The sequence below is a fragment of the Artibeus jamaicensis genome, unplaced genomic scaffold (assembly GCF_021234435.1).
Source record: "Artibeus jamaicensis isolate MK-2021 breed Jamaican fruit bat unplaced genomic scaffold, CSHL_Jam_final scaffold_537, whole genome shotgun sequence".
Taxonomy (NCBI): Eukaryota; Metazoa; Chordata; class Mammalia; order Chiroptera; family Phyllostomidae; genus Artibeus; species Artibeus jamaicensis.
Genome location: NW_026522047.1, coordinates 44,226,948 through 44,246,574, shown reverse-complemented (window position 1 = coordinate 44,246,574; position 19,627 = coordinate 44,226,948). Strand labels below are relative to the sequence as shown.

Below are 19,627 nucleotides of genomic sequence, written 5' to 3'. Positions count from 1 at the left end.
TATCATATTCTTGGTAGAGACAACATAATTATCTTCACATAGAATGATCAACCCAATGAATTTGTAGACATGAAAGTCAGACATTTCTTTTTTTTTTTTAAGATTTTATTTATTTATCTTTAGAGGGGAAGGGGGGGAAGGAGAGAGGGAGAGAAACATCAATGTATGGTTGCCTTTCGTGCGTCCCCTGCTGGGAACTGGCCTGCAGGGAACCGGCCTACAACCCAGTCATGTGCCCTGACTGGGAATCGAACCACGATCATGTGGTTCGCAGGCCCGAGCTCAATCCACTGAGCTACCCCAGCCAGGGTGACATTTCTTTTTTTAATTGAAAAAACTTGTCTAAATTTATAAAATTTCTGCAACTTGGGAGACAGAAGTGAGGAGTATAGGTGAGCTTCCTCCTGAGAAGAGGAAGGCTCAAATCTTTGGAAGTACCTTCCATTTTCCCCTTCTGATAATAATAGCAAGTCCTGGACTTCCGCTAAGATGGAGGCGTAGGTGGAAGCACTGTACCTTCTCACACAACTAAGTTTAAAAACAACAAAGTTTTAGCAACAAAAACGCAGCCAAACCACAGAAAATTGAACTATATGGAAGTCTGACAACAACGAACCCTTCAGCCAAACCGGTAAGAGGGGCAAAACCAGCAACAGAGTGGGGATGGGCAGGGAAGATCCACCAGACCAACCTGGGAACGTGACCCAGGTGTGCCAGCAGGTGTGGGTGGATCCCAGGTGTGGAGAAGCGGGTGGACCCAATGAGGGTGCAAAGCATTGGACCCACTGAGGGCTGACCACAGTCACACATTTGCATGCAGATAAACCAGTGAAGAAGCTAGCAGTGAGATGGACCATGCAGACCCCAGTGGCACGAAGCGGCAGAGGGAACCGCCATTGTCCCTCTCTAACCCTGCCCCCACATACAGGGTCACAAACCAGCGACCTTAGTGGCCCCTCTCTGACCACGCCCCCAAATACAGTCACAAACCCGTGACCTGGGTGGCCCAGCCCTGGTGAACAACTAAGGCTCCACTCCTCATATGTAACAGGCAAGAACAGATCAAAACAGGGCTCAAGAGCAACTCAGAGCCCCAGAGCTGATAAATCTAAGCGAACAAGAAATTGCCAACCTATCAGAGGCACAGTTCAAAACACTGGTCATCAGGATGCTCACTTAACTGGTTGATTTTAGTCACAAATTAGAGGAACATGTGAAGGCTAAACTAATTGAAATGAATGGAAATATACAGGAAACCAATAGTAATGGAAAGGAAACTGGGACTCAAATCAAGGGAGTGGACCAGAAGGAGAAAAAAAATGACCAAACAGAAAAGGATGAAGAAACAAGAATTCAAAAAAATGAGGAGAGGCTTAGGAACCTTCAGGACATCTTTAAACATTCCAACATTCGAATTATAGGGATACCAGAAGGGGAACAGGAACAGCCACGAGTGGAAAACTTTTCTGAACAAATGATAAAGAAGAACTTCCCCAATCTGGCAAAGGAAATAGACTTCCAGGAAATCCAGGAAGCTCAGAGAGTCCCAAAGAAGTTGGACCCAAGAAGGAACACACCAAGGCACATCATCATTATATTAGCCAAGATTAAAATGAAGGAGAGAATCCTAGAAGCAGCAAGAGATAAATAAGGGGACAGTCACCTACAAAGCAGTTCCCATCAGACTGTCAGCAGATTTCTCAAAAGAGACCTTACAGGCAAGAAGGGGCTGGAAAGAGGTATTCCAAGTCATGAAATCCAAAGACCTACATCCAAGATTGATCTATCCAGCAAAACTTTCATTTAGAATGGAAGGGCAGATAAAGTGCTTCTCAAATAAGATCAAATTCAAGGAGTTCATCATCTCCAAGCCCTTATTATATGAAATTTTAAAGGGGCTTACCTAAGAAAAAGAAGATAAGAAATATGAACAGTGAAAGGACAGCAAACTCACAGTTATTAATGACCACATCTAAAAAAAAGCTAACTAAGAGGACAGCTAGATCAGGAGCAAAACCATAGAAATGAAGATAACATGGAGGGTTAGCAACAGGGGAGTGGGAGAAGGGGGGAGAAGGTACAGAAAATAAGTAGCACAGATGGTAGGTAGAAAATAGATAGGGGGGAGGGTAAGAATAATATGGGAAATATAGAATCTAAAGAACTTGAGACACGTGGTCAAAAACTAAAGGGGGGAATAGTGGAGGAGGGGGTGTGCAGGGTGGAGGGGAATGAAGAAGGGGAAATAGAACAACTGTAATGGCATAATTAATAAAGTATATTAAAAAAAGAAAAAATAATAATAGCCAGTCCTCAGACTGGGACAACACAGACTGACTTGGCTAATTATGAGCTCTGAGCATTGAGCTCCCAAATCCATGCAAGAATAAATCTTCAGCTTTGCCTCCAGCCTTTGAAGTTCCCTGTCTCATTCCAGTGGGCTTCACATCTCATGTCACTGCATCAGGAGACCCATGACAAACTCAGCCATACTGCCAAGCCCTGGGGATGGAGCCTGAACCTTCAGTGCCCACACAGGGCAGCAGCAGTGGATTTTCACTGCCTGGTCCTCCTGCAGCAGAGACAAAACAGCCCAGTGAGTACTGTGGAGATGATGGATGGAGCAGGGACTGTCAGGGGCATTTTCTCTTTCATCATTAGGACAAACAGGAGAGTTGAGGCAAACAGATGGGAGGGGCACCGACATGGAAAGTTTCAGATATTTTGATCCCTGTACAGGCAGATTCTGAATACATGGAGGGAAACAATTGTCCAATTCATTTCTGGTCCCTCAGGACCTACACTCTGCTCAGCAGAAAACAACAACAATCTCTGTTAAATATTGAGCAGACTCTGCCTTGGATCTCAGGAACAGAGAGTAGGCAATATTGCTGCCACACAGCAGGTGCTGTCCTTCCTGGGTTTTCATTCTTCCAGCAATGTCTCAGAGGATCAGATTGGAGATACGACTGTGCCTGCATGTATCAATGGCACTGATTTTCTAAGAAGCCTATCCATTTTCATTTAATAGGATCTACAACACTAAAACAGAAAGAAAAACTGTGGTGATTTTCATAAAGAGGAAAAAAGAAAGAGAATTAAGTCTTACTGTGTGGACTGAAATACATGTTAGGATTTCCACTTACTCTGTGAACGAATTACCTGGGACCTGATAGGCTTCCTCCCCTCACTGCTATCTGATGGAATAATGTGTCACCATACCTTTCTCACGATTGTTTTAATCAACAAACCCACTATTTCAACCTGATTTTAAAAGCATGACTGAACATGTCTTGAGAGCAAACCTCTGTTAGATGTCACATGTTTCCCAGAGGTGGGTGCTATTCTCCGATTTCTATGTAAGAGATACCCACCCAGAGGGGTGGAGAGATCACACATACTTCACATTGAGTGGGTGACAGCTGGAGGACTCAGTCCCTGATTCCCACCCCAGGGCTCTATCCCATCCACTGCAGCACAATGATTGTTTCTTTCCAAACCTGCTTTATCCTCAGATCAGCAAACGGGGGCTCAACCACCAATTCCTTCTCTTGGGATTGGGTGAGTTCACCTATGAATTAACAAAATGAACCCTCAGGTTTGCAGGGACATTTACTGAATGAATGTGTGGATCCTAGGGGTTTGTATGGATAGTAATGTATGTGTGAGCACATTTTGTAAAGCTGAGAAATGGAGATATCATTCCCTGTATGAAATGGGGATTTTCATGTGGTTATACCATGAAAAGACTACTGCTAGTCAGACGTCAGAGAACTTGCTAATTTCATCCCTTGGCAATCACTTTTTTTTCTCATTTTTCTATTGGGAAAATAAATATAGGTAATTAATAGTAAAACTGTATATATATCCATTTTTTTACAACTCAAATCTTTTGTGCCTATATCTTTAAGAAATTCTCACTTGTGTGATGTGGAGAGGGGTGTAAGAATTTTCTTACCACTGTCACAGAAAAAAATTGAAGAATAAAATGAAGTTTAACCCACAGGTAATATTAGGCATCATTTAAAGTGCTGCAGTAGGTGTATGCATAACACAGAGACTTAAAAAGCAGTGCTGTGGTTAATGAGACTCAGGGAACAGTATGTGTAGTATGTGGGTATATAGGTAAGTTTTTAGGAAAATTACTATGAATGCATAACTCACTACTAATATTATAAAAATATTGTAAGGAAAACGCATCCACCAGATTCATGACAGTGTTTGCCTTCAGACAATTGAAGTGCATGGGAAGTTCATGCAGGGATGGGAAAAAACCCTCAAGTTTTATCAGTAACAAATACAAATCCTACAGCATGTATTATTACATATTCATAGTTTAATATGAAAAGTGGGTAAAATGATATGGAAAAGAATTAATAACTTAAATACAGTGTTTATTCACTTTCTGAGAATGGTTCTCTGCTCTGGCTTTATGACTGTTCCAAAGGACTTACGTGTAGAAATTCTGATTTAATTGGTCCCAGGTTATGGCCAGCCCATTGCTAAATTTTTAAAATTATGTTTTTTTTAATATATATTTTTAATTTATTGAGTTATTTTTCAAGTACAGTTTTCTTTTGTCAATTTCTCCCATCCCAACCCCCCCCTCCACCCCGTCTCCCCACCTCCCTCCCATCCCCTCCCTCCCCACAGACCTCATCCCTGTGTCTTTCATACTTGTTCTTCAAAATCCCTCCTCATTTTTCCCCTTAAATTCCCTTCCCTCTCCCCTCTGGTGGCTGCCCACTTGTTCTCTATTTTAGTGTCTTTGTTTTTATTCTATTTGCTTGTTTATTTTGTTATTTAGCTTCCTGTTAAAGGTGAGATCATATGGTATTTGTCCTTCAATGCCTGGTCTATTTCACTCAGCATAATGCTTTCCAGTTCCATCCATGTTGTTGCAAAGGGTAGTAGCTCCTTCTTTCTCTCTGCTGCATAGAATTCCATTGTGTATATGTACCACAATTTTTTGATCCATTCATTTACTGATGGGCACCTAGAAAATCTCAGATATTCCACGCAGCAATATTTTTACCGATATGTCCCCTAGAGCAAGGGATATACAGGAAAGAATAAACAAATGGGACCTCATCAAAATAAAAAGCTTCTGCATGGCCAAAGAAAACAGTATTAAATTAGCAAGACAACCAACTGTATGGGAAAACATATTTGCCAATGATACCTCAGACAAAGGTTTAATCTCCAAAATATACAAAGAACTTCCAAGACTCCACTCTAGGAAGACATCAAACCCAATTAAAAAATGGGAAAAGGACTTGAACAGACACTTCTCAAAATTATGTTTTTATTTTATTGTATTTGTTACATTACCATTTAACCCCATAAACCCTTTTCCAGCTTTACCCACTCATCCCTACCATAATCACCATACTGTTGTCTGTGTCTATAAGGTCCAGGAGCTGAATTGAGGAGAAATGCAATCCCTCTCAGGAACAATTGACTTGAACAGCATTTCAGCTGGCGACCAACTTGCGGTTTGAGGCCTGGCTTTGGTTCTCATTTTGTCTACTGTTTGTTAGAGAGTTGGATTTGATGAGAAATCAACTTTCACCAACGTTTGTGGTTAGAGACAAATTTAAAAAATTTTAAACCGCCACAATGAACAAAAAAAAAACAGTAAAGTGGAAACTCAAGTGCGAATGTTTCTTTGAGAGAAACAGACAGAAAGTAAGCTTTCACTAAAGAAAAATGAGTACAGACTACAGAGTATTCATAAAAGTGAATTATTATTTAATCATTGGTGCGCTGTAAACTAACACCATCTTTAGGATCAGGGGTGCTATATGATTTTGTGCATTTAATAAAGACACGTTTTGTAAAACGTGAAGTCCACAAAGGCCAAAAATGTACATATTTGAGTTATAGTTGAAGGACTGACTTTGATCAGAGAACCCACGTATTTGAGTGAGCATGTATCTCCATGGAAGATGGATATTGCAAATCCAAGTAAAGATGAAAACCCTTGAAGATAATTGCCATACAAAAATCTATCTGCTTCTGAACATTTTATTTTATGTTAGAATACAGTTAATGTGGTTTTAGCTTTTCAAGACTACATTCTAAATTTAGGGAATTTCTGGTACTGCATCTGAGTGAGAGAAAGTACCAATTCCACTGCTTCTTAGCATCTTCCAATTAAGACGATTGTTTTTGGAGAAAACAATCATTCATATTTTTACTTTCAAAGCAGAAGGCTGATGTTTTGCTCTGTTGATGGAATTTTAAAATCTCAAATGCCCTTTCTTATCTAATATTCTTTGAGCCAGAGTCTCTAAAGTGGTTGTTCATAGAAACAGGGGAACAGCCCAGACATCCATAAAAAAAAGACTTCTAAAAGAGTTCACAACTGAGAAATGTTGCCAAAGACTAAGGTGGGTGGTAGGTGGTGGGTGGTGTATGGTCCTCAAGCTCAAGTGTGATTCCTTTATTTGTGAATTGCTTGAATGGAAAAAATGGATGTGTCTACACTAGTTTTAATTATTCAACACTCTCTTCTTTTTCAAACTGTGTCCTCTCTGAATAGTACCACAGAATCAAACAGGTGACTCTGAATTCTTCCTCCTGGGACTGTCAGATGATCCAGAGCTGCAGCCTCTTCTGTTTGGGCTGTTCTTGGCCATGTACTTGGTGACCGTGCTGGGGAACCTGCTCATCATCCTGGCTGTCAGTTCTGACTCCCACCTCCATACACCTATGTACTTCTTCCTTTCCAATTTGTCCCTGGCTGACATCAGTTTCAGCAGCACTACAGTCCCCAAGATGCTGGTGAACCTCCAGACATACAGCAAATCCATCACCTATGCAGGCTGCCTAACTCAGGTCACGTTTTTACTTGGAAGTTTGGAAAGTCTACTTCTGGCTGTGATGGCCTATGACCGGTTGGTGGCCATTTGTCAGCCTCTACACTACCTGGTCATCATGAAGCCCTGCCTCTGTGGCTTGTCTGTCTTGCTGTAACTTTTAGTCAGCCTTTTGGTCTCCCAGCTGCACTACTTGATGGTGTCACGACTTACCTTCTGTGCCTATGTGGAAATTCCTCATTTCTTTTGTGATGCTTCTCAACTCCTCAATCTTGCCTGTTCTGACACCTCCACTAATAACATATGTATCTGTTTTTTTGGTGCTCTCATGGGTGGTGTTCCACTCTTTGGGATCCTGTTTTCTTACACTCGAATTGTTTCCTCCATTCTGAGAGTCCCATCATCAGGGGGGAAGTATAAGGCCTTCTCCACCTGTGGCTCTCACCTGTCAGCTGTTTGCTTATTTTATGGAACAGGCCTTGGTGTGTACCTCAGTTCCACTGTGTCATCCTCCCTGAGGAAATGTGCAGTGGCCCCAGTGATGTACACCATTTTCACACCCATGCTGAACCCCTTCATCTACAGTCTGAGGAACAGGGACATCAAGAGTGCTCTATGGAGGGTGATCAGAAGGATAACCTAGTTTTATACTTATAGATCTTTTTTGGCTCATAGACCAGAATTAGTAGCAAAGTCAAACATATGTAAGAAGAAATTCTGAATCCACAGTCTCATTGTGTATTTGTACCCATATGGATCTGCTCTCTGTCTACACAGGTTTTCCTCTTAGCACAACTGTAATGGATTCAGAGGTCATTTGGACTCTGTACTTCAGTGAGAGTCTCTCCAGGATTATCCCAGCCCATAAGCATACCTGTCTTTCTTTCCTGTGCATTACCCAGGACTTCTGGTCCTGATTGTTGTTATTGTATCATTATAAAAATTTATAGCTCTTTCCTCTGTTTTGTATTTATTCTTTCTACAGTTTCCCCATGATTCTTCTCCATTTTTCCATATTTTGCTCCTTCATGAACGTGGTCAGATGCTTGATAAGATAGAATATTTAATTTCTTTTCCACACCAACATATTTTGAAATTGAAATGTGATGGCATTAATACTGAATTTGAATAAATTCTTATCAGCTGGGAGATTTGTAGAAAAACTGGGATGTATAGTTTCCAGTATTCTGATAATTCTTTTTCCCACTTCATCTAACATCTCCTCATCAGTTTCACAGCCAGACATGAAAGGACAAATATTATGTAATTTCACTTATGTGAGTCACTTAAAATAGTGAAATCTATAAGACATAAAGTAGAATATTGGTTGTCAGGGAATGGGAGAAGAGGTAACAGGGAGTTAGCATTTAATTAGAAAATAACAAGTTTCATGTTTGCAAGATGAAAAGACTTGTGGAGATGGATGGCGATGGTGGTGGTACAGCAATGTGAATTTACTTAATGATACTGAACAGGACACTTAAAATAATTAGGATAGCAAATTTTCTATCAGATTATTTTACTACATAAAAGAAATGATGTCATACTAGAGATGAGGGACATGTTGCTCCAAATGCCAAATTTACCACTCAGCCCTCAGCATCAGCTTCCTAGGGACCTGCCTCAGCTACAGAAAGCCAATATAGCCAAGGTCATGGCTCCTTCTGCAGCTGTCCACAGCCCATGATATATGGCCCCTTGGCACCAGTTCCAGCCAACTAGAAAGATTCATCCAAGACCCAGAGCTCCCTGGTGATTTTAGGAGGCCTTTGATGGGCTTCAACTTGGCTTGATTTTTGCACTGTCCTTGGTTGCTACAAAGTGTTTGCCAAACCACACAGAGAGGGAATAATCTCTGCAGAACTGTTTTCAATTCAGACACCAGCCACAGGTTCAGGAGTCCCCAGGCACCCTCACTTCAGATCAGCAGGCCACAATTAAGGGACTCCCTTACTTTCAATGATTTGCTAGAATGACTCAAAGCAAGGGAATTCCCTCAGGTTCAATAATTCACCAGAATGAGCCACAGAACATAAGATAGTGCTAGACTTATGATTACACTTTTCCTATAGCAAAAGAATACAAAATAGGGCTAGTTAAAGGAAGATACACATGACATGGGAAAATATCTGAAAGGTCCCATAAGTAAATCTTGTTGTTTTCTTCTCCCCGTGAGGTTCAAATCCATTATTTAATCCTGGCCACAATGTGAGACAATAGTCAGAGTCTTGCTAACCAGGTAGGATACCTGAGCTTCAGTGTTCAGAGACTTTATTGAGGCTTCATTTCATTGGGATAAATTGAATCATTTCCCATTTGATTGAACTCACTCTCCAGCCTTCCTCTCCAGACACTGGGCTGCCTTCAGTTCCTCTAAAGCACCAACCCTTCACATACATGCCTGGTCTCTTTGGCACAATCCATTGCCGTCTTCAGTCATCTCATTAGCATAAACTGTCAAGTGTGGTCCATGGGGTCCCCCACAATAATCAATCACTTTGCTCACTAGGTAAATTTCAAGGGCTTAAGGGTTGCCTCCCAGGACCTGGGAAAAGATCATATCTTTCTGTAAATGAGGACAAATTCTTTCCCACACATCTGCTCTTCCACAGGTGTTGAGTCCAGGAGTGCTACCTGGTAACCTTTCTGCATGTTCATCACTGTTTCTGAGTCTTTCTATGAGGAAGCCAACTTGGGATAACTCCTTGCTAATAAAATTATTTTGGGATGATGTTAAGACAAATCCAAGGTAGTTTTCTTAAATAGTCAGCAATGCTTTATAAATTAGAAGGCCAGTGCTTGGCTCAGTGATGGAAAAATTCAAGAAGAGGAGATGAGGTATTGAAATTCTGGGGAAGTAGGTAGGTCCCCATGGAAAATCTTAGTCAATGTAGAAATCCAAACTTAGAAATGCTTGATACAAAGGGAGAACACAGTTTATGATAATAACATCTGCATAAGTATTATACTTCAAACATGTTTATTTAAAAATATTAAGCCTTAGAATGTAAATATAATATGAGTTAAGGGTGATAATTTATTTGGCCTGTGTTATCTTGAGATATCTAGAGGCCCTAAGTTCCAATCAGAGGCACCCACTTGGCCCTGCTCTTTGTTCCAAGTTTGGTGAGTTTCCCTTGATTCTGGTTGTGTAGGTACAGAAAGCATTCAGAATAAGACAGTGTCTAATAGTAAGGATATTGCTGTCTTCTTGGGAAAAGGAGGTGTCTGACGATATGAGAGAGGAATGTTTCAAGTCTTATCCTTACAATATAGAGATGCACAGACAGGTGACCTCAAAGAGTGGAAGGAGCTTTAACTGCGAGCTGGCTGACATACTACTTAACTCACTTCCTGTTTCTTCTCTCAAAATTCATGAGAGTATAGCTGCTCAGATTTGTCGGAGATTTGTATTTTCTATTCTTGCAATAGTGTCCTAAAAGGCTTGTGAATATTCACTCTCTCCCCTTTTTCATGGAAGCCAGTGTTTGTTTTTTGTTTTTGGTGTAATCAGAACTCCTTGCTGAGGTCTATAAACCCTTCATGGTTTATTTTCTTCTATCCCTTTTCAAACCTATCACTGGTCACTGGTCCATTTAACAGAATTACCCTGGGAGCTTATACGTGCTGAATTTCAGGACTTGCTTCAGACCTGAAGAATCAGAACCTCTGCAGCTGGAACCCATTACAAGAGATTTTGTTGCATGCTAAGTTTGTTTACCCAAATACTCTTACTTGTTGTTCTTCAAACAAACCATGTTCTTTGTAACCTGAAGACCATTAAACTTAATTATCTATGTCTAGAATGATCTTCCTCTTTGTTACTTAAGTCTTCATTTAAATATTGCACTTAAGATGTCATCTAAACACCATCTAAATTCTCCTGATATTCTCTTCATCCACTTAGTCTGAATTCCTCTTGTATTGTCATTACCTTCTGAGTGAACTCACATGTTTTGAGTATTATAAAATAAAACATTTCTACCAGGATGCCTCAATTACTCTGTTCTAAATTAAACTGATTTGGGTCCTGAAGTAAATGAGTTTTGGTCCTCTTCAAATCGAAAGTTTTTTTGTGAAATGTGGTATTTTTGGCATAAAGAGGGAAGACACTGGGCACTTTCACTGCCAAAAAGGTTCTTTGATAGAAATTTGTTATAAAGAAATTTTGATATACAATCTTCCAAAACTCAATGAAGAGAAGCAGAAAGCCTGAAAAGACTAATAACAGCAGATGAAATTGAAGCAGTAATCAAAAAACTTCTGACACACAATAGTCCTGGACTGGATGGTTTCACAGGAGAATTCTACAAAGCATTTAAGAAAGTGCTAACCCATACACTTCACAGTCTGTTCCAAAAAATCCAAAATGATGGAACACTCCCAACCTCTTTTTATGAAGCCAACATCATCCTAATCCCAAAACCAGAAAAGACACAACAAAGAAAGAAAACTGTAGGCCAATGTTGCTGATGAACATAGATGCTAAAATCCTTAACAAAACATTGGCAAACTGCATCCAACAATACATTAAAAAGATTATACACCATGACCAAGTGGGATTTATCCCAGGGATGCAAGGACGGTACAATATTCACAAATTAATAAATGTAATTCATCACATAAACAAAAGCAAAGACAGAAACCACATGATCATATCAATAGGTACAGAAAAGGCTTTTGATAAGGTACAGCACTTAGGATAAGGTACACCATTTATGATAAAACACTCAGCAAAGTGGGAATACAGGGAGCATTCCTCAACATAATAAAGGCCATATATGAGAGACCTACAGCCAACATCATACTCAATGGGCAAAAACTAAAATTTTTTCCATTAAGATCAGGAGCAAGACAAGGTTGTCCACTTTCACCACTTGTATTCAACATAGTATTGGAAGTTTTAGCCACAGCAATCAGACAAGAAAAGGAAATAAAAGGCATCCAAATCAGAAAGGAGGAAACAAAACTGTCATTGTTTGCAGATGACATAATAGTGTTCATAGAAAATCCTATAGACTCCGCCAAAAAAACTCCTCAATCTCATAAGTGAATTTGGCAAAACAGTGGGATACAAAGTCAATATCCGGAAATCAAGGTGTTTTTGTATACCAACAAGGAAACAGCAGAAGCAGAAATCAAGAAAAAAATCCCATTTGATATAGCAACAAGAAAAATAAAAATATCTAGGAATAAACCTAACCAAGGAGGTAAAAGACATGTATGCAGAAAAGTACACAACACTGAAGAAAGAAATCAAGGGAGACACAAACAAATGGAAACATATACCATGTTCATTGGGTTAGAAGAATTAACATCATTAGAATGTCCATACTACCCAAAGCAATTTACAGATTCAATGCAATATCTATTAAAGTACATATGACATACTTCACAGACATAGGACAAACGCTTCAAAAATTTATATGGAGCCATAAATGATCCTGAATAGCTGCTGCAATTTTGAGAAAGAAGAGCAAAATAGGAGGGATCACAATACCTGTTACCAAACTGTATTACAAAGACCGTTATAATCAAAACAGCCTGGTCCTGGCATAGAAACAGGCACATAGACCAATGGAACAGAACAAAGAGCCCAGAAATCAACCCAACTCTCTACAGCCAATTCATATTTGACAAAGGGGGCAGTAACATAAAATGGAGTAAAGATAGCCTCTTCAACAAATGGTGTTGGGAGAACTGGACAGCTACGTGCAAAAAAAAAAGAAACTTGAGCACCAACTTAAACCATACACCAAAATAAATTCAAGGTGGATAAAAGACTTAAATATAAGCCATGACACCATTAAAGTCCTAGAGGAGAACATTGGCAAGAGAATCTCAGATATTCCACGCAGCAACATTTTTACCGATATGTCCCCTAGAGCAAGGAATATAAAGGAAAGAATAAACAAATGGGATCTCATCAAAATAAAAAGCTTCTGCATGGCTAAAGAAAACAGTATTAAATTAGCAAGACAACCAACTGTATGGGAAAACATATTTGCCAATGATACCTCAGACAAAGATTTAATCTCCAAAATATACAAAGAACTTAACACGACTCCACTCTAGAAAGACATCTAACCCAATTAAAAAATGGGAAAAGGACTTGAACATACACTTCTCCAAAGAGGACATACAGAATATCCAAAGACATGAAGAGATGCTCAATATCGTTAGCTATCAGAGAGATGCAACATAGTATTAAAACCACAATGAGATACAACTTTACACCAGTCAGGATGGCTATCATAAACAAAGCAACAAACAACAAATGTTGGAGAGGTTGTGGGGAAAAGGGGACCTTAGTTCACTGTTGGTGTGATTGCAGACTGGTACAACCATTATGGAAAACAGTATGGAATTTTCTCAGAAAAATAAAAATCAACCTGCCTTTTGACCCAGCAATTCCACTGCTAGGATTATATCCCAAGAATCCTAAAACATCAATTTCAAAGAACCTATGCACCACAGTGTTCATAGCAGCACAATTTACAATAGCCAAGAGTTGGAAGCAACCTAGGTGCCCATCAGTAAACGAATGGATCAAAAAATTGTGGTACATATACACAATGGAATTCTATGCAGCAGAGAGAAAGAAGGAGCTACTACCCTTTGCAACAACATGGATGGAACTGGAAAGCATTATGCTGAGTGAAATAGGCCAGGCATTGAAAGACAAATACCATATGATCTCACCTTTAACAGGAAGCTAAAGAATAAAACAAACAAGCAAACAGAATAAAAACAAAGACACTGAAATAGAGAACAAGTGGGCAGCGACCAGAGGGAAGAGGGAAGGGAATTTAAGGGGAAAAAGGGGGAGGGATTTTGAGGAACAAGTATGAAAGACACAGGGATGAGGACTGGGGGGGGGGGAATGGGAGGGAGGTGGGGAGCCCAGGGCAGGGGGCGCTGGGATGGGAGAAATAGACAAAAAACTGTACTTGAAAAATAACTAAATAAAATTAAAAAAAATAAAATTCCATACTGTTTTTCATAATGGTTGTACCAGTTTGCAATCCCACCAACAGTGAACTAAGGTCCCCTTTTCCCCACAACCTCTCCAACATTTGTTGTTTGTTGCTTTGCTTATGATAGCCATCCTGACTGGTGTAAAGTGGTATCTGATTGTTGTTTTAATTTGCATCTCTCTGATAGCTAGCGATATTGAGCATCTCTTCATGTGTCTCTGGATCTTCTGTATGTCCTCCTTGGAGAAGAGACTTCTTTTTTTAATTGGAAAAAACTTGTCTGAAGTTATAAAATTCCTGCAACTTGGAAGTTGGAAGTGAGGAGTATAGGGGGGCTTCCTCCTGAGAAGAGGAAGGCCCAAACCCTTGGAAGTACCTTCCATTTTCCCCTTCTGTTAATAATAGCAAGTCCTCAGAGACTGGATAACACAGACCAATTTGGCTAATTATGAGCTCTGAGTATTGAGCTCCCAAGTCCATGCAAGAATAGATCATCAGCTTTGCCTCCAGCCCTTGAAGTTCCCTGTCTCAGTCCAGTGGGCTTCACATCTCACGTCACTGCATCAGGAGACCCATGACAAACTCAGCCATACTGCCAAGCCCTGGGGATGGAGCCTGAACCTTCAGTGCCCACACAGGGCAGCAGCAGTGGATTTTCACTGCCTGGTCCTCCTGCAGCAGAGACAAAACAGCCCAGTGAGTACTGTGGAGATGATGGATGGAGGAGGGACTGTCAGGGGCATTTTCTCTTTCATCATTAGGACAAACAGGAGAGTTGAGGCAAACAGATGGGAGGGGCACCGACATGGAAAGTTTCAGATATTTTGATCCCTGTACAGGCAGATTCTGAATATGTGGAGGGAAATAATGGTCCAATTCATTCCTGACCCCCCAGGACCTACACTCTGCTCAGCAGAGAACAACAATCTCTGTTAAATATTGATCAGACTCTGCCTTGGTACTCAGAAATAGAGAGTAGGCAATATTGCTGCCACACAACAGGTTCTGTCCTTCCTGTTGTGAAGACATTCACAGACATTCTTCCAGCAATGTCTCATAGGACCAGAGGGGAGATACAATCGTGCCTGCGTGTATCAATGGCACTGATTTTCTAAGCAATCTATCAATATTCATTTAATAGAATTTACAACACTTAAATATAAAGAAAAACTGTGGAGATTTTCATAAATAGAAAAAAATTTCTTAAAAGACCAGAAATGATAAAGGGAAGTAAATCTTACTGTATGGACTAAGACACATGTTAGGATTTCCACTCACTCTGTGAACAAATTACCTGGGAACTGATAGGCTTCCTCCCCTCACTGCTATCTGATGGAATAATATGTCATTACACCTTTCTCACAATTGTTTTCATCAACAAACCTGCTATTTCAACCTGATTTCAAAAGCATGACTGAACATTTCTTGAGGGTAAACCTCTGTTAGTCACACGTTTCCCAGAGGTGAGTGTTATTCTCCCATTTCTATGTAAGAGATACCCACCCAGAGGGGTGGAGAGATCATACACACTTCACATTGAGTGGGTGACAGCTGGGGGACTCTGTCCCTGATTCTGACCCCAGGGCTCTGTCCCCTCCACTGCAGCACAGTGATTGTTTCTTTCCAAACCTGCTTTATCCTCAGATCAGCAAACAGGGGCTCAACCACTAATTCCTCTCTTGCGATTGGGTGAGTTCACCCATGAATTAACAAAATGTACCCAGAGGTTTGCAGGGACCTTTACTGAATAAATGTGTGGATCCTAGGGGTTTGTATGAATAGCAATGCATGTGTGAGCACATTTTGTAAAGCTGAGATATGGCGATACCATTCCCCGTATGAGATGGGAACTTTCATGTGGCTCTACCATGAAAAGACTACTGCTAGTCAGACGTCAGGGAACTTGCTAATTTCATCCCTTGGCAATCATTTTTGTCTCATTTTTTCTATTGGGAAAATAAATATAGGTAATTAATAGTAAAATTGTATATATATCAACTTTTTTTACAACTCAAATCTTTTATGCCTGTGTCTTTAAGAAATTCTCACTTGTGTGATGTGGAGAGAGGCATAAGAATTTTCTTCCCACTGTCACAGAAAAAATTGAATAGTAAAGTGAAGTTTTATCCACAGGTAATATTAGAAATCATTTAAAGTGCTGCAATAGATGTATGCATATCACAGAGAGACTTAAAAAGCAGTGCTGTGGTTAATGAGACTCAGGGAACAGTATGTGTAGTATGTGGGTATATAGGTACGTTTTTAGAAAAATTAGTATGAATTTTCCTAATTCACAACTCACTACTCATATTATAAAAATATTGTGAGGAAAATGCATCCACCAGATTCATGACAGTGTTTGCCTTCAGACAATTAAAATGCATGGGAAGTTCGTGCAGGCATGGGAAAAAACCCTCAAGTTTTATCAGTAATAAATACAAATTTTACAGCATGTATTATTACATATTCATAGTTTAATATGAAAAGTGGGTAAAATGATGTGGAAAAGAATTCATAACTTTAATACAATGTTTACTCATTTTCTGAGAATGGTTCTCTGCTCTGGCTTTATGATGGTATGCTAAAGGACTTACATGTAGAAATTCTGATTTAATTGGTTCCAACCCATTTAGGTTATGGCCAACCCATTGCTAAATTTTTATTATGTCTTCACTGTATTGTATTTGTTTCATTACTATTTAATTCCCCTAACCCTCTTCCACGTACACCCACTCACCCCTACCACAATCACCACACTGTGGTCTGTATCTGTAAGTTCCAGGAGCTGAATTGAGGAGAAATGCAATCTCTCTCTCAGGAAGAATTGACTTGAAAAGCATTTCAGCTGGCACAAGGAGGCCAACTTATGGTTTGAGGCCTGGCTTTGATTCTCAGTTTGTCCACTGTTCGTTAGAGGGTTGGATTTGATACAAAATCAACTTCCACCAATGTATGTGGTTAGAGACAAATTTAAAAATTTTAGACAGCCACAATGAACAAAAACAGTAAAGTGGAAACTCAAGTACAAATGTTTTTCTGAGATTGTGTATCACTGACAGAAAATAAGTTTTTACAGAAGAAAAGTGAGTACAGAGTGTTCATGAACATGAATTATTATTTAATCACTGGTACACTGTAAACTAACACCATCTTTGAGATCAGGGATGCTGTATAATTCTGTGAATTTAACAAAGACATATTTTGCAAAACATGAAGTCCACTGAGGCCAAAATTAGACATATTTGAGTTACAGTTGAAGGACTGACTTTGACAAGACAACCCACATATTTGAGTGAGCACTTATCTCTATGGAAGATGGATGTCATAAATTCAAGTAAAGATGAAAATTCTTGAAGAAAATTGCCATACAAAAACCTATATGCTTATGAACATTTTATTTTAAGTCAGAATGCAGTTAATGTGGTTTCAGTTCTTCAAGACTACATTCTAAATTAAGGGAATTTCTGGTACTGCATTTGAATGATTAAAGTACATTCAACTGCTTCTTAGTGTCTTTCAATTAAGATGATATTTTCTTAGAAAGCAATATGTCCCATTCCATATTTTTTCTTTCACAGTAGAAGGCTTATATTTTTGTCTATTGATAAAATTTTGAATCTGAAGTGTCCTTTCTTCTCTAATATTCTTTGAGCCAGGGTCTTTAAAGTGGGCGTTTATAGAAACAGGTAAAGAGCCCAGAGATTTACAGGGAAAGAGTTCTAAAAGAGTTCGCAACTGAGAAATGTTGCTGAAGATTAAGGGGGGTGGTGAGTGGTATATGGTCCTCAAGCTCAAGAGTGATTTCTTTATTTGTGAATTGCTTGAATGCAAAATATGAATGTGTCTACACTCGTTTTAATTGTTCAACACTCTTCTTTTTCAACCTGTGTCCTCTCTGAATAGTAACACAGAATCAAACAGATGACTTCCAATTCTTCCTCCTGGGACTGTCAGATGATCCAGAGCTGCAGTCTCTTCTGTTTGGGCTGTTCCTGGCCATGTACTTGGTGACCATGCTGGGGAACCTACTCATCATCCTGGCTGTCAGTTCTGACTCTCACCTCCATACACCTATGTACTTCTTCCTTTCTAATTTGTCCCTGGCTGACATCAGTTTCAGCAGCACTACAGTCCCCAAGATGCTGGAGAACCTTCAGATAAACAGCAAATCCATCACCTATGCAGGCTGCGTAACTCAGGTCACATTTTTTTCTCTATTTGGAAGTTTGGAGAGTCTACTTCTGGCTGTGATGGCCTATGACCGCTTGGTGGCCATTTGTCAGCCTCTACACTACCTGGTGATCATGAACCCCCGCCTCTGTGGCTTGTGTGTCCTGCTGTCATTTTCCATCAGCCTTTTGTTTTCCCAGCTGAACTACCTGATGGTGTCACAACTTATCTTCTGTGCCTATGTGGAAATTCCTCATTTCTTTTGTGATGCTTCTCAACTCCTCAATCTTGCCTGTTCTGACACCTCCACTAATAACATATTGATCCATTTTTTTGGTGCTCTCATCGGTGGTGTTCCACTCTCTGGGATCCTGTTTTCTTACACTCGAATTGTTTCCTCCATTCTGAGAGTCCCATCATCAGAGGGAAAGTATAAGGCCTTCTCCACCTGTGGCTCTCATCTGTCAGTTGTTTGCTTATTTTATGGAACAGGCATTGGTGTGTACCTCAGTTCCACCGTGTCATCCTCCCTGAGGAAGGGTGCAGTGGCCTCAGTGATGTACACTGTTGTCACCCCCATGCTGAACCCCTTCATCTACTGCCTGAGGAACAGGGACATCAAGAGTGCTCTATGGAGGGTGATCAGAAGAATAGCCTAGTTTTATACTTATAGATCTTTCTTGGCTCCTAGACTGAAAATAGTAGCAAAGTCAAACATGTGTAATAAGAAATTCTGAATCTGCAGTCTCATAGTGTATTTTTACCCATATAGATCTGCTCTCTGTCTACACAGTTTTTCTTCTTAGCACAGCTGTAATGGATTCAGAGGTCGTTTGGACTCCGTACTTTAGTGCGATTTCCTCCAGGATTATGCACAGCCCATCAGTATACCCCTCTCACTTTCCTGTGCATTACTTAGGACTCTTCGTCCTGATTGTCGTGATTGTATCATTACAAAATATCATAGCTTTCTCCTGTTTGGTATTTATTGTTTCTACAGTTTTCCCATGATTCTTCTTTAGTTTTTCATATTTTTGCTCCTTCATTATCATGGTCAGATGCTTGAGAAGATAGAGCATTTAATTTCTTTTCCAGTCCAAGGTATTTTGAAATTGAGATGCGATTTCATTAATACTGAATTTGAATAAATACTTATCAACTAAGACATTAGTAGAAAACTGGGATTTATGGTTTTCAATATTCTTTTTTTAAAGATTTTATTTATTTATCTTTAGAGGGGAAGGGAAGGAGAGAGGGAAAGAAATATCAATGTATGGTTGCCTCTCATGTGTCCCCTGCTGGGAACTGGCCTGCAACCCAGGCATGTGCCCTGACTGGGAATCGAACCGCGATCGTGTGGTTTGCAGGCCCACGCTCAACCTACTGAGCTACACCAGCCAGGGCGGTTTTCAATATTCTGATAATTCTATTTCCCATTCCATCTAACATCTCCTCATCCATTTCACAGCCAGACATGAAAGGTCAAATACTGTATAATTTCACTTATGTGAGGCACCTAAAGTAGTGAAATCTATAAGACATAAAGTAGAATATTGGTTGCCAGGGAATGGGAGAAGAGGTAACAGGGAGTTAGCATTTAATTAGAAAATAACAAGTTTCATGTTTGCAAGATGAAAAGACTTGTGGAGATGGAGGGTC

General features: G+C 39.9%; 2 protein-coding genes across 2 annotated transcripts; both read left to right on the top strand.

The window, feature by feature from the left end:
- Positions 1 to 2,474: 2,474 nt before the first annotated feature.
- LOC128626383 (olfactory receptor 18-like) lies at positions 2,475 to 7,773 on the top strand. Its single transcript, XM_053658643.1, is given in 3 exon segments — positions 2,475 to 2,498; positions 2,500 to 2,596; positions 6,545 to 7,773. Coding segments are annotated over 3 exon segments (1,041 nt in total). The 3' UTR covers positions 7,465 to 7,773.
- Positions 7,774 to 14,372: 6,599 nt separating this feature from the next.
- Positions 14,373 to 18,627, top strand: LOC119040552 (putative gustatory receptor clone PTE01). Its single transcript, XM_053658642.1, is given in 3 exon segments — positions 14,373 to 14,396; positions 14,398 to 14,494; positions 17,702 to 18,627. Coding segments are annotated over 3 exon segments (1,047 nt in total).
- Positions 18,628 to 19,627: the final 1,000 nt, after the last annotated feature.